Source organism: Petaurus breviceps, unplaced genomic scaffold, assembly GCF_028583685.1.
Source record: "Petaurus breviceps papuanus isolate PSGF00001 unplaced genomic scaffold, PetGlider_PUasm1.0 181, whole genome shotgun sequence".
NCBI lineage: Eukaryota > Metazoa > Chordata > Mammalia > Diprotodontia > Petauridae > Petaurus > Petaurus breviceps.
This window is the reverse complement of record NW_027185784.1, coordinates 21,171,662-21,187,478: the sequence shown is the minus strand read 5'-3', so window position 1 is coordinate 21,187,478 and position 15,817 is coordinate 21,171,662. Positions and strand designations below refer to the sequence as shown.

The following is a 15,817-nucleotide window of genomic DNA, read 5'->3' as shown; positions in this document are numbered from 1 at the left end:
CTGGCCTCAAACATTTACTAGCTTTATGACCCCGAGCAAGGCATTTAACCCTGTTTGCCTCAGTTTCCTCATCTGTAAAATGAGAAGGCAAACCACTACAGAATCTTTGCCAAGAAAACTCCAAATGGAGTTACAAAGATTGGACACAGCTAAAAGTGACTGAACAACAACAAATCAGCATGCAGCCCATATTTGAGTCTTCCCCCATTGGCATTGCTACTGTACAGTTGAGGCAGACAGGTGGCTCAGAGCTGGGCCTGGAATCAGGAAGACCTGAGTTCAAATTTGGATTCAGACATTTATTGGCTGGGTGACTGTGGGCAAGTCATCTAACACCTAAGCCTGCCTCACTTTCCTCAACTATAAAATGGAGATAATAACAGCACCTGTCTCCCAAGATTGTTCTGAGAATCAAATGAGATATTTGTAAAGTGCTTAGCATAGTGCATAGCATATAGTAGGTGCTTAATAAATGCTTTGTCTCCTCTGCTTTCTACTTTTTGTTTCCTGTATGTGACATCCTGCCTCTCACCTCTGTACCTTTGCACAGGCTGCCCTCCATCCTTGCAGTGTACTCCCTCCTCACCCCCACCTCTTAGGATCTCTGGGTCCATTCAAGGCATCCTCTCCTTACCTCCTCCCCAATAACTTTCTTTCTACCTTTACATATTTTGCATTGATTTGTCTGTGTACAAAGTGGTTTCTGCTAGTAGAATATATGCATCTCAAGCACCGAGACTTTCCTTTTTCTCTTTGCATCTCCAGTGCCTACCACAGTGCACTATATTTCTAGGTGCCTAATAATTGTTTGTGGGATGAATGACAGCTGGATGCTTAGGAGAGCACTGAGTTACAGAGTTTAGCCTCAGAAGATCTGGTTCATATTTTTGCACTGCTCCTTGCTGCCTGTATGACCTTGGGCAAATTACTTTTATCCCTGGTGCTCATTTTCCTTATCTGTAAAATGGGGGAGTTGGACTAGATGTGTAGGGGTCTTACTATCAGTCCTCTCATCCTGGAAAACCTGCCTTAATTTCCAGCTCTTGATTTCTGGAATTCTAGGACTCAGCTGTTATTGCTTATCCAGTTGATTCTCAAATTAGCCCAGGTAGTTTACTGTGTATGCTAATAACTTCAAATATCCTCTAATGCTGATAGGTAGCATCTCAGAATGTTAGACATTTGCAGAAATGTAGCTAGCAGATTTTAAATGGAGAGTGAGAATAGTGCCCCTTCTCAGAAATATTCAGCCAAAGGAAGATAACCCTTGCCAACAAGCTTCTATAAAACCCAGTTTTCCAGTTCCTCTAGGCTCTTTATTTATCCCTAATATACTGCTTATGAGGCATGAAACTGGGAGAAAGTGAGGTGGGATCCAAATGGACAAGTGATTGGATTAGGAATAGAAGCAGGCATCCCTAAGTGGATAGAATTAGGATGAGAGGTGTGCACACTGGGAGCCAGACAAATAGCTACATTAAAAGCAATGGCAACAAAAAACACACAAAAGCAGATTCCATCTCCCCCTGTCTCTGTCTCTGTCTCTCTCTCTCTCTTTCTGTCTCTGTCTCTCTCATCCTCTCTTTTCTTCGTGTCTGTTGTTTTACTTACTGTTTTATTTATGCCACTTTCCAATATGCCATCTTCTTAGTAGAGTGTTTCTCTGTACCAAAAAGTACACTTAAGCAAATACACAGAACAAAACATTAATAGATTGTGTTTTAAAATCTTTGTCTCATTCTTAACCCCTGGATTAACACTCAGAGATGTAGTTTAAGAAAAGAGGTGGCATATTATTCAGCCAAGGGGGCCAACTGGATGGCAGCTTCTGGGTCAGTCAGCAGTATTAGTCCCCTTCCTTGCTGATCAGCTAATTGTCTTCTGAGCCTGCCATGTGTTATAATGTCCTTACTGCCCAAGTGATCTTGGGCAACTGAGTTCTCCTCAATGGACCTCAGTTTCCTCATCTGTAAATGCAGGGACTTCGGCAAAGAGCCCATGATATCCTATGATTCCTGCTCTGATGATAATAAGGAGGAGGCTATTCATTACAGGGTAAGAGCTCCACATCCCCTTCAGCTGCCATAACCTCACAAACTTAGGGAGAATGCAGTCCCTTATTGAATCAACCAGTCAACACTTAGCATTTGCTAAGTGCCTAATGGGTGTGGACACTGTGCTGGTTAATCAGATTATAAATACAAAAATGATAGTCCCTCTCCTTAAGGAGCTTATATTTCCTTCCATTGGGGGAAGAGAACATGTACATATATAAAAATATGGAAAATATGTGTATAAATAAATAAAATATGTAATATATAATTATATTCTATAGTATATCATAATATGATAAATACACAAAACATGTAAATACATACATATATGTGTGTTTATACATACATGTGCATGCATGTGTGTAAATATTTATGCATATACATGCATGTATGCACTTATACATACATATATATACACACATATATACACAGAGAGTAATTTGAGTTCTTTGTTTTGACATATGCCATTTAAAATTACCTCATAAAGCCAGAGCTATAACTAAGGATTTTTTCTACCTAGGACAAGTATTACATATCATTTCTGGGGTAAGCAGTGTGAAATATGCCCTCACCTGGGGAGCATGGGGTGGGAAAGTTCACCTCAGTCCACCAATCTAGAAGCTTCCTATTCAAATTAATTATTCTTGCTAACCAGACACTAAGACCTTTTGTTTCTAAGATGCCAAATTACTTCAAGTGCTGTCAGCATTTTCTAAATCTGATATGCTTGAGCAAAATCCCACCCTTGCATAAATAGCAGAAACAGTTTGTACCTTTCCAGGCTAATGAGAAGGTACCCCCAGGTCGTACTTTAACTAGCTTATTTTGCTGTGGTTCATTTTTTTCCCTTGCTTCCCATGAGGTGATAGGAATGTCTATGAAGATGGGGCTAAAAGATTGATCAATCCAGGTAGAAATATTAGCTAATTTTCTGTCTTTGTAAAACTACTGGGCAATGAGATGAAGGAGGAAACCAGAGTTCTTTGATGCCTCATGAACTGGAATTTTGTGTTAACATCCTGTGGTCATTTTGTTGATCTTCAGATTCCTTACTACTCACCTACACTCTATCCCCTTTTCTCCAATCATCTTTCTCGTGCCTTCATATCTACTCCTTCCATTAACTCCAGGTCCTCCCTTTATCTACAAACCTGTTTATGCCTCTATTTCCCCACCCTCTCACCTCTCAACTCACTGATCTTTGGAATGTGCATCTGGATGTATACTTTGGTATTTTGCATTATCAGGGGAATTAATCTGAACATAGTTATCCTGCACGTTTGTGTTCATGGACACAAATGTGCCTGTGGGATAGAGGAAATGCTTTACTTCTCTCAGTTATTTTAAAATTAAAGAATGAGAAAAATTTAACTCTCTCTGTGCAGAGATATATAATTCTCTGAAATGCTTCTCTTTTAAAGAGGAACCTGCTTGGAAAGGATTTTTAAAGTCCTAATTTTTTGTTTGTGTGAGGCAAGGAGGAAATTAGGAAATAATGATATTGTTTACAATTCTAGTATACTACTGTCTACTTTCCTTGAACAATTCTGTTTTTTCTTCCACAACCTAGGAAGGATGATGGCAATTATTTGTTGGATAAAAATCATTGAGCCAATGAAATCTCAGCATGATTTTTGTGTTAGCAATGAAATAGAAACAACATATATGGCTCTTTTGAACTGGGAAATGGTATGAGAATGTAATGGAAATTTATTGCAATGTTAGAAAAAATATATAATAGTCCTCTAGAAAAGCTTCTTCCCAGGTTCTTTAGTGATTTTCCCCCTCACAAGGCACCCAACCCAAGACTTGACAGAAGGCCTATCATTAATGAATATGAAGCATTCAGAGAATTATGGGAAGATTTAGATGAACTGGTACAGAGTGAAGTAGAACCAGGAAACACTGATTACAATAAAGTAAAGGGAAAGAACAAAAATAGTGAAATTTAATACTACATAATTATAATGACCAAGGAATTAAGCTCTATAGAAGAGTGGAAGAGATAATTCTTTACTATCTTCATTGTACTGTTGGTAGACTATGAACATGTAATATTGCCAATATTGGTTATACTCACTTCCCTTCTCCATCTTGAATCCTTGGTGAACTAATTTAACTCTACACTCTTGAGTCCCTTGGCCCCTCCTCTCATATTGTTGCAAAAGTCCAACCTTTGATTATTTCTTCCAGTTGCTACATTCATGTGTTGCTGAATAAAGTATAAAGCTAGAGAAAAATCAGGAAATTGTGCTTACTTGGTCCACTTCAAATTTTTTCTGTATAATCCCAAATGGGCTCTCATTGCAGAAAGGCAATTCTTCTACCTCTTCTAATCAGTTCATTATCCCATTCGCCACCAATGCTTTTTTTTTTTTTTTTTTGCTTTTTGGAGGGCAATTGGGGTTAAGTAACTTGCTCAATGTTACATGGCCAGTTATTTCTGGGTGTGGTGCTAAGTATCTGAGCCCAGATTCGATCCCAGGTTTCTCTACTCTGGGGCCGGTGCTCTTACTCACTGCGCCACCTGGCAACCCCTATCTTTCCCCATTCTTAAATAATGCAGGTGCCTTCTGCTGCTATCTCCTCCTTTTCCTTTGTCTCACTTGAAAAAGTGGCTCTTCTTATCAAGGCAAACTCCTTTAACATTCACAAGTGATCCCATTTCTTCTTTTATTCTACATATCATCCTCTCTATCATTTCCATTCTCTCACTTATCTTCAATCTCTTTTCCTGTCAAGTAAGTGCTTTCCTACTGCCTGCAAACATGCCCATGTCTCCTCCATCCTCCAAAACCCTCACTCGATCCATCCATCTCCTCTTGTTATCTTCCTTTCTTTGTCCCTCATTTTCATGACTAAATTGGAGAAAGCCTTCTATAATTGGTGCCTCCACTCCCTTTCTTCACATTCTCTTTTTACCACTGCTATCTGCTTCTAACCTCATCATTCACCTGAAAATTTCCTCTTAAAAGTTAGTAATGATATTTTAACTCCCAAATCTAACATCCTTTTCTCCATCCTTATCCCTTGTGACCTCTCTCTATATAGCATTTGCCACTGTCCATCACCTTCTTGATACTCCTTTCTCTCTACAATTTTACAAAGCTGCTTTCTCCTGCTTTTCCTCCTGTTTATATGATTGCTTCTTCTCAGTTTACCTTGCTGGATTTCATCCCTTTCCAACCAAAGATGAGAATCCATATGGGTCCTTCAGGGTTCTGTCATGGGCTCCTTTTCTCCCATTTATTTCACCTGGTGAATATTCTCATCAACTCCCATGGATTCAATAATCATCTTTATTGGGATGATTCTCAGATCTCTTTATCCAGCCCTCACACTCTGGTATAAGACCTCTGGTCTCACATCTCCAATTGCCTATTGGACATCTAATATTCAATATGTTCAAAATAGAACTCGTTATCTTCCCTCACCCTGCCTCCAAACCCTCCACTCTCCATAACTTCCCTACTCATGTTGAAGGCACTATGATCTTCCTATATCTTCTAAGTCACCCAATCTCTAAAACCTAGGTGTGATCATCTTTTACTTTCACATATTTAATCTGTTGCCTTTCTGGCCCCTCATTCTATAAACTGCTATGCTCTATAATCTCCAGGATTAAATATTGAAATATTTGTTGGTTTTTAAAGCCCTTCATAACCTGGCCCCTTACTCTGTTTTCCACCTTCTAATACTTTATTCATCTCCACTTATTCTGCAATTCAACGACACTGGCCTCTTTGTTATTCTTTGTATGGGACACTCCACTACCTAACTCCCTGTTTTGACTAGCTTTCTCCTGTGCATGGAATGATCTTCCTTCCAGTCTTTGCTTCTTGACTTCCTTAGCTTTCTTTAAGTGTCAGCTAAAATCTGACCTTCTCACTTTCCCTGCTCCTCCTTAATGCTGGTGTGTTCCCTCTGTGATTATCTCAAATTGATCCAATATGTGTCTGGTTTGTACATGCTTGTTGTCATGTTATTTCCTGCTTTTGACTCAGACTCTGAAAGCAGGAACTTTTTTGACTGTCTTTGTTATCCCCGGCACTTAGTATAATGTCTAGAACATAGTAGGCACTTAATGAATATGTATTGACTAATACTAGTCACAGTTCATTGATGTGTAGTTTGGTTTTGCTGAATTACTTTTTTTCTTTTAAAATTTATTATAGGGGGTAGCTTGATGGGGAGCAATATTTGGAAACAAAGGTAGTAGAACAACAAAAATATCAGTAAAAATGTTTTTAGAGGAATATCATCATAAATGTTATTCCTGGACCAGTGGGAAAGTATAAGCTCATATTAGAAAATACATATATTTATGTTGTTAGTCATGAAACCTAAGTTATATCTCTCATCCATACAATGATGTGATAACTATTTTGGAAATGAAGTCCAGAAAAAATCTAAAAAGTCTGGGTCCAGATGTCCTGTGATGAATTGGCTATCAGAAAGTGCAGTAATCCCTCATTTAACCTCCTTGGGGATTGAAGTGAATTTACCAAATAACTGAAATATGTGCCCATAATCACCAAAACTTTTAAAAAACTATGTTGTGTGATCTTTTGAACTTGTTTTACTATATACTTTCCTACTTTCTCAAACAGAATATAGTCAACATAACCTAATCTTTTCTTTGTGACCCAGGATTATTATATTCTTGGGAGCTAGTGATTTAGGTCTGGTTTCTCCTACATTAAATGTCAACAGAGGACTATACTTTGGAAGTTATTGCATAATTTTTTGTAGTTTTTTTTTTCTTTCTCCTCCTTCATTGTTCTGTTGTCAACTGTGGTCTCTTGCCACAGTGGGTTGTCAAAACAGGTAACACTGTTAGAATTATATGAAAAGCCAGAATAAATGGGCACTGGCTTCATTTTTGGTTGATCAGAAATCTTTTGTGCATACTTCCTGGTTATCAGCTATGTCCCAGATAACCGAGGTTGCTAAATAAAAGACCCCCTCTACCTTCCCCCACCCCAGATAAATGAAATGTTATAACAAATAATAATTCTTGCAAAAACTTTGTCCCCCAGTCACTGAGAGAAAACTAAAACATGGATATTGTGAGGCCCATGAACCCCCAGTTCCAAATAGTCATTTATTTCTATCTAATTTCCTTTCTTGTTTTGCAGTCCCCATTCTGTCCCAGACCGCCTGCGGATCCGAGTGAACAGAATTAGTTTACAAGACTATGAAGGCTTGCACTATGACAAAGAAAAGCTCCGGGAAGCTTGTAAGTTAAGAGTATGTCATTGAGCTTCATACAACTGACTTAAAGCTTTCTTCACTTTTTCATTTTGTGGTTAGGTTCATTATTCCTTGTATATCAAAATTTTAACAATAATGGAACAAAGGAACAGTAATATAGGCTCTGAATAGGGGTGTACACACACAAACTCATACAAATACATATATACACATACGTACATACATGCATATGTGTGGATACACATTTGTGTATCCACTCATATGCATATTCCAGAGAGGGAAATCAGCAGGATGAAATCAGTTTTCTATAGATATGACAGTAAGTTCCGTTGGTTTAATTATAGCTTTAGTCTCTCTTATGTTCCCCCATGAATGAGAAAAGCAAATGATTGGTTATAATATAAAGTATAGCAAGATACAAGAAATCCTGGGCACAGTGCAAGGCTATGTATTTACTCCTGACTACCCTCCCCTACCACAACCCACCTCCTTACCCTCATCCTGTGTCTTCAGCCCTGATGTCTGCATATATTGTTATGTGTAATATAATCTAGCAATCATATACTGTTGTAATCTAGTTATTGTAAATGAAACTGTATATGATATAGACCTCCTTTTATATATATACATATACATAAACATACATACATACACACTCACATACATAGACACGTTTATACAAATACACATGCATATATAATTATATACATATATGTAGATGTACACATATACATACATGTACGTGGATAGATAGATAGACAGATAGATGGATGGATAGATAGATAGATAGATAGATAGATAGATAGATAGATAGATAGATAGATAGATAGATAGATAGATGGATGGATGGATGGATGGACGGACGGACGGACGGACGGACAGACAGACAGATAGATAGATAGATAGATAGATAGATAGATAGATAGATAGATAGATAGATAGATACTATTTGTATACACTTCTTTCAGTTAAGCCACCTTGGAAAGGGTCTAAAATATGTCCACCTTATCTTGAATTCTATGCTATAGTGAGATCCATTGTGCTGAAGGTCTAATAAATATTGGGGTATTGTGCCATTTGTCAGATTTTCAAGTGAGTCAAACTTGTATTTGGTGAACAGGACTAATTAATGAGATTAGAACCAGGGCTTAAATTAAGTAGTACTCTCCCTCTAGGCTCACTTCTCTCAACCTACTCTTGTACTCAAGTGTGATGGTTCTTACAGGGTCAGTTGCCTCCTTCTTTTCTCAGTCTTCTATGAGTAACCATGAATGATTGTTGCTTTTTTTTTTTAACACAGTAACTTCTGAGATCCCCTAATGTGCTTCCGATTATCAACTAGCCAGATGAAAATTAAAATATAAGGGTGGTGAGGTCCAAGTACAGGGAACACTTGTGGCAAAGGGATGCCTTAAAATTCCCTGGCACTGGAAGTCCCTTCCTCCCTTTGTGTGATCCTCATTAAGTCCCATTGAAATGTTCTTATTTGTTGTGCTCTTAGCGTTAGTACCTTCCAGTGTCCCTAGGTAGCATTTCTTTCTGCTGTAAGGGATCTTGCTTCCTGTACTTCTTGTTGTCCACTTTCTACTAAGGCATACTTAGGCGTCTTCATTCCCAATTCCCAACCAGTTTAGACCACCCATATATCCTTGAATTTCCCATTTCACAACCTTGGCAATGATAGAGGGGGAAGAGTGTTTCCATATCTCTCAGCAAGTATTTCCTCTGTCACTACTTCCCATCACTGGTAAGGCTGTTCTTATACATCTGTCTGCAGGTACTTCCTCTGCATTGGCCACTATTGATTTAATAACAATGGCTACCACCCCTAGTTAATGGTGGGATGTCTGAAGGGACTTCTGGATTTCCTGAACTCAGAAGGTTGCCTGAGTATTTTCATGTTGGAACACCCTTTTACCTAAGATAAGAAAAGAATAAACACAGATTGTCATGTGCTCATGGGCACTTGGCAGACAGATAGGGAATGCTACCAGTTGCCCCTCCTCTACCTGGAAGTTCAAAGCATTCTTAATTCACCAAGAAGGAAAAGAGAGTGAAAGATGGGTGGGTGATCCCTTTTTTGATTGACAATCCAGCTAACCATTTTGGAAGTGTCTACTAAGTGTTAGACTTAATAGTTATCAGATGGTACAAGTTCACCAAGTATCCATTGTTTCAGATAATGCAGTTTCAGATAATGCATGTGTGTGTGTGTGTGTGTGTGTGTGTGTTTGTGGGGGAAGAAGAAGAGAGAAAAAGAATACTGGTAAATATATTTCCCAAGGTACAAATCTGAAGAAAAATGTACCCATAATGGCAGGGGAGTGGGTTCGGGTGGGGGCTGTCATTTAATCTTTGCATGTGGGGTTTCAATCTAGTTTTCTGTGGTTAAAAAATAAATGCCCTTGATGATGACCCAGTGAATGCAGCATACAGGCAGTTTGTGATATCAGTCTAACAGAGCCTTGTTCTTGTGTCTGGACCATTGTTCATATTAAATTACAAGCATGAATGTTTGTTGTGTAACAAAGGCCCTGTTCCCTCTGTAATGCTGGACTCCCTGGTAATTACAGGATGGCAGGCCTTTTAATTACTTTGCTTATTTTACTGTAGGGGGAGATGTGGATACTATGTCAATTCCTCCCCACCCCTCCTTCCTTCCAGTCCCTTTTCATTCTGGCTTTCCTCTCAAAACAATAGAATTGAGATGGCTAGGCCTTGACATTCCCCTCTTTGGCTCCTGCTGGTAAATTTCAGACTTAATTAAAACAATTAGAGTCTTCATCACTAGGCTGATGTGAATAACCACAAGATGATGGTTGCGAATTGCAGGAGAGGAAAGTCTATTAAACTTAAGCAGTGGAGCATAAACAAAGAGGGACCGATTTTTTTTAAAGCAAAAGCTGTAACAATGACAGTAGAAAATTGTTCCCTTCAACTGAATTATGTCTCTCAGTGTGTCTCTGCTGACCCAGCTTGAAATGATATATTCTAGGCAAAAAGGTAATCATTCTTTGGGAAAATCTGATTTTAAACTCCTCCTAAAAGGATTTATTGATACATGAAACATTTCTTATGAAAAATACTTATTTTCCCGATGGATGTTTTACAATAGTACTTGGAAGCTGTGGTAAGTTTTCAGTTCTGCCACTGAATTACTCTGTGACATTGAACAACAAGTTCCCTTAATGTAGGTCCTAATAGACTTAATCTTTCTGGTTCTAATGAAAATTAGACAAAATGTCACAGCTGATTGGTCCTCTGTTCTTTTCCCATCTTTTTCTTATTACAGGTGTGTTCTTAGATCACTAAAGCTTAGGCAAGAGTCTGTGAGGCAAGCCTTCTCACAGACTTGAAGCTGCTAGTCCCCCCCCCATAAGCCACCATGTGAGGACAATTTATGCTTAATGCCGAATGATATAGTTCTATAGCAGGACCATTTTCAAGGGACATGGACAAAACAACCCTGTCTTAAGCCAGTGACCAATACCACAGAAGATAGTGCCTGTATTCTCTCAGGCTAGTGGTATGGAGTTGTTAAAAAGTGTAAAGAAACTGGGTGTGTGTGCCCTGTATAAATGAGGGGGTGTGAAGAAGGATACTCTTTCTTTGTGACTAATAACTTTTTTTCATTATTACGAACTTGAAAACATCAATAAACATGAACATTTACTTACACAAAAAAGAACAGAAAAGAGGATTGTGTATGGTCCTATGAATCTCTATTATATATCACCTATTGATTTTTTTTAATTTTTAGGGCCTAATAACTTTTTGAAATTATGAAAGCTTAACCTTAATTCCCCTATAATCCTGTATATAAAATGAGGCTAATTGGTAATACCTGTATTTTCCCAGTACAAAAGAATGTTGTAAGAATAAGGAGTTGGCTTCTTTTGAATCTCTTCTAAGGGAAATAAGATATAAATGCCATATTATCTTTTAAAAATATTCTAGTGCTAGGATGAAATGAACAAAATAATTAGTTCAATAGCATGAGAAAAAATGATTGTCTTAGGATAATATACCTCTGATCTGTTTAATTCTTAAATCTCAATACTGTGTGGTTAGACACACAAACATATGTGAAGCTGAGACAAATAGTATTTATATTCATGGGATCACAAAATATAGAACTAGAAACAACCTTAGAGATGCTCTAATCTAACCTAGTTCTTTTACAGATGGAGAGACTGAAGGCCATAGAGGTTGTGACTTATCTAAGATTCTCTTATCAGATAGCAAGTGTCAGAACCAGGATTTGTACCTAGGGCTTTTGACACCAAATCTAGCATTTTCAGCTACATCTAATCACATGCTGAATTGAATAGTTTTTGTCAGTTTGGGATACCAAGTAAATTTTTTTTTACATATATCACATCAAAAGACTAAAGTAAGTTATTTAGTTTGTAACAATAATGATGATTATATAATAATAATTATGATAATGAATAGCATTTTGCAATTTCTTTACAACTCCAAGTTAAACATTGCAAGTGTTAACATTATAAATAAGAAAGAATTATCATCATTATTATTGTCAATAAATTGTAATTCTGACATGTGTAATACCCTCCAGAAAAAAGTAGCCTTCAAGGCCAAAGAATTGGAGTTATAGGGTTGTGTATAAGAAGGTCTTCAGATTCTTTCTTGGAAACAGCAAGATGAAGGAGAATAACTGTCTCAAAAGATGCTTCTACCATCTCAGAGATTTCCTGTCAACAGAGAAAATTCTGATAAGACTAACCGCAGAGAAAATATTTTCCCACAGAATAAAGCTGACCTTTAGCAACTCCTGCAACCCAAATTATTGCATGCTTTCCATCACTTATTTTCTGTTATGGGCTATTACTGATTGGCTGCATACTTTATGAGAATTAAGAAAGCTATAAAAACCCAATTAAGAAATTAAAGCTGCTACCAGTGAACAGTCTTCTTTAGAATGCTACTAAATTTTTCTTCAGTTGATCTCTAGTCATGTGGACTTACTGGGAGGTGAAATTCTTCCTAGGTTCTTGAGGAACTTGGGCTGAGAAGCTCCTATCATAATTTCACCATAAAATTTTTGCATGGCTTGTCTTTCTGACTTTACAATAAACGTGTAGCAGGAGATGAGCAGGTAGTGTTGTCCCCAGGCAGCGAGGTGGTGTAGTTCATAGAGTACCAGCCTTGGAATCAACAAGATTCATCTTTCTGAGTTCAAATTTGGCCTCAGACACTTACTAGCTATGTGACCCTGTGCAAGTCACTTAACCCTGTTTGCCTGAGTTTCCTCAACAGTAAAATAAGCTGGAGAAGGAAATGGCAAACCACTCCAGTATTTTTGCCAAGAAAGCCTCAAATGGCATCATGAAGAGTCAGACACAATGGAAATGACTGAAGCATAATCCCCATTTTACAGATGGGGAAACTAAGGCTTAGCAAACCCCCTACCTACATAATTTTCCAAAGCACAAACAAGCAATAAGAGGTAGTGAGGACTAAAATATAGGTTTTCTTACTCCTGATTTAATGCTTTATTTTATGTTGCTGCCCTAAAAAAAATATTTTTAGGCCTAATCACCTAGGTCTTCTCACTTCATTATTGTCAGTAAATGAAAATATGCTTTTATTGCCATAATGTGCTTGACTTTCACATAGCTCGCATTTCTAAAGTAGGGATTCCAGGCTTAGTCAATATTTTTATACCAGTAATGAAGGTTTAACTTAGCTAACAAATGATTAGCCTCACAGTTCGTCTCTTGGCAGAACTCTGATGTGTGAATTTGGCAATTATCTTCTCTGCTACAAATATTTGGCTCCGTTTGCTCTTTATTTTATTTTTTGTAACATATATGCTGTAGGACTTTTGGTACTCTTTAGTAGTGTGAAACCCAATCTGTTCTGATAGCTTTCTTCCTAAGTTTTTCTGATAGCAAAGAAAGACAACGTTACTAAGACTTGAAGTCAGCTGTGGTGTTCAAGTGGGTCTTGTTATTTTGGAAAATGCATTGTGATGTTTCTGTAACTAAATTAGGTTAAAAGATGCAAAAGTTGAATTGAGTGAGTGAATTAAATCCTTTTAGGCATTAAGCTTGCATTTTGTATAGGTGCCACCTGATGAGTACCTATTAAGAGAAGCTCAATCCCCTGGAGAAATGAGAAAAACCACGGTATAACATGTTTCTTTCCCCCTATACAAATGTATAATTAAGCATTAAGAACAGATTTATTTATTTATTATTATATTGTAAGTATGTATAATATACAATAAATAATTAAAATTATATTATTATTAGGCTTATTTACCTCTATTGTATATGTGTGTATATACAAACATACAGACATACATAGAACACTGGGTCTCAAGTCGGGAAGACCTGAGTTCAAATCTACTCTCAGACACTATAAACATCTGTTTGCCTCAGTTTCTTCACGTGTAAAATGGAGATAACAATAGCACCTGCATTTCAGGATTGTTGTGAGGATCAAATGAGAAAATATTTGTAAAGCATTTAGCACAGTACTTTGACACATAGTAGGTACTATAGAAATGGTAGCTATTATTTTTATTAATGATTATCAACTATTTCTTGACTTTCAGAGTGCCTATACTCTTCCCTTTCATAGGAAATCTTGTAATCTAGTCAGCCTGAAGTATTTTCTCAGCATGAGCCTGGGGAAGGAGAAGCGTAAGAGAAAGGGTTTACAGAATGCCACCCCTAGTGCCCAAAATCAAGGAGGTATTTTTAAAGGACCCAATTGTCTTTGGCATGGAGCTAAAATGTTGTCAAGGGTAGTGAATAAGCATGCTGTCCTTCTTGAAGAGCATGGTAGAGGTTACCCTATTCCTTTATCATTGTCTGAAGCCAAGTAAGACAGGAGGCTCTGGAGTCCTCTTTGGAATTCTTGCTCTTTGTTTTCTCCATTTAAGGAAAGAAGGAGGCAAGAGAGGAAGGGAGGAAGGAAGGATGATGGGAAGGAAAGAAAGAAAGGAGGGATGAAGGAAGGAGGAAGGGAAAGAAAGAAGGAAAAAAGAAAGGGAGGGAGACAGGGCAGAAAGGAAAAGAAGGAAGAAAACAGATATTTATTAAGCACCAGCTATCTCTCAGGCATTGTGCCAAGCACTTTACTTGGATCTTCACAGCCTTGGGAAGTAGGTGCTATTATTGTTCCTATTTTATAGATGATGAAACCAAAGTTGACAGGGATTTAAATTGCCCAAAGTCATCAGAATTTGAACTCAGATCTTCCTGACTCCAGGTCTAGCCTCTATCCATGATAAAACCTAGCTGCCTCTTAGGCTCTGAGCATCATAATTGGAGCTGAAAAGGAGGTTATTTAGTCTCATCCTTTCATTTTAAAGATGATAAAATTGATGTGCAGAGAGGTTTTCTCTTAACCCCTTAACTTTAATAAATACCTGTTTCCTTCCTTACCCATAGTTTTCCAGGTATAGTGAAGCTGAGCCACCATTCAGACCCAAGTGCCCTGATTCCAAATGGAGGGGTCTTTCTGTTGTTCTGTGTGCTCCTCCCCTAGGACGGTTCTTACCCCAGTCCTTTCTTCCTCCAGACCAGGAGTGTGTATATTCTAAAGAGTGCTACTTTACTCTGATGCAGTGACTGTGGGGGCTCAGGTATTGGTTTCTCAACTAGCTGTGTGACCTTGGACAAATCACTTATACTTCTCTAGTCCTCACTTTCTCATCACTAAAGTTGAGGACTTTCCTAAATTATTTCTAAGGCTTGTTTGCAGTAAGAAATTGTTGTTAATAACTTGGAATGGTGAGTTTCATGTAGAGGCAGATTTCCTTTTTCTGCTAAGACCTTTGGTGCTCAAGTTTCTACATCTTCTTTGTATTGTGAAAGAAAAAAAAGGCAGTGTAATTACAGCTTAATGTTACCACCTGGAATGAACTGCAGGGGGATGGGTGAGATTCTGAATATTTGAATAGTTTTAGGCCCCAGTATTTCATCCAGGGAGACATCCATGGTGTACCTTTGGATAGAGGGCTGGCCTTCCATCCAGAAAGATAGGGTAAGCCCTGTCATTAACACATATTAACTGTGTGAGCAAAACAATCAACTCCCAGGCAGAACTCAGCAGTAGTACTGATCTGCACAGGTGAAGAGAATTTCCACACCTGTGAATTCTTTTTATAGATAAAATTACAAGTCTGTACCCTTCCACCTCCTTCCAAAGGGGAAAAATACTTTCATTTACTTAAGTAAATTTTGATTAATTGATAGCTCCATGTCCCTAAAGAGAAGTCCTGTTGGGTCTATTTTAATGAGTAGATAAACATCCATTATAATTAGTATCACCATTAATAAGCCAGGGTCCTTTAAAAAAAAAAAAGTGTTCTAAATGGTTTAAATGAGTCATGCAAATATTTGTCCTCAGAATTTTCTTAGCAAACTCATGGGACACAAGAAATCTTTGACTCAGCGCACCTTTAATTATCCCACATTCTGATTTAGTTTTGTAATTTATCATTTAGTATAATTTAGTATATATATAGTATATATAACATATATAGTATAATTTAGTATAATCTGCATTTAGTA

General features: G+C 37.6%; 1 protein-coding gene across 3 annotated transcripts in view; it reads left to right on the top strand.

Annotated features, from left to right (window-relative positions):
• Positions 1-15,817, top strand: part of DGKI (diacylglycerol kinase iota) — a 586,838-nt gene that overhangs the window by 409,797 nt on the left and 161,224 nt on the right. For all 3 annotated transcript variants that reach the window (XM_069087305.1, XM_069087306.1, XM_069087304.1), the window contains one exon: positions 7,193-7,293. In XM_069087305.1, the coding sequence (XP_068943406.1) occupies positions 7,193-7,293 (101 nt within the window). The remainder of the gene's footprint in view (positions 1-7,192; positions 7,294-15,817) is intronic.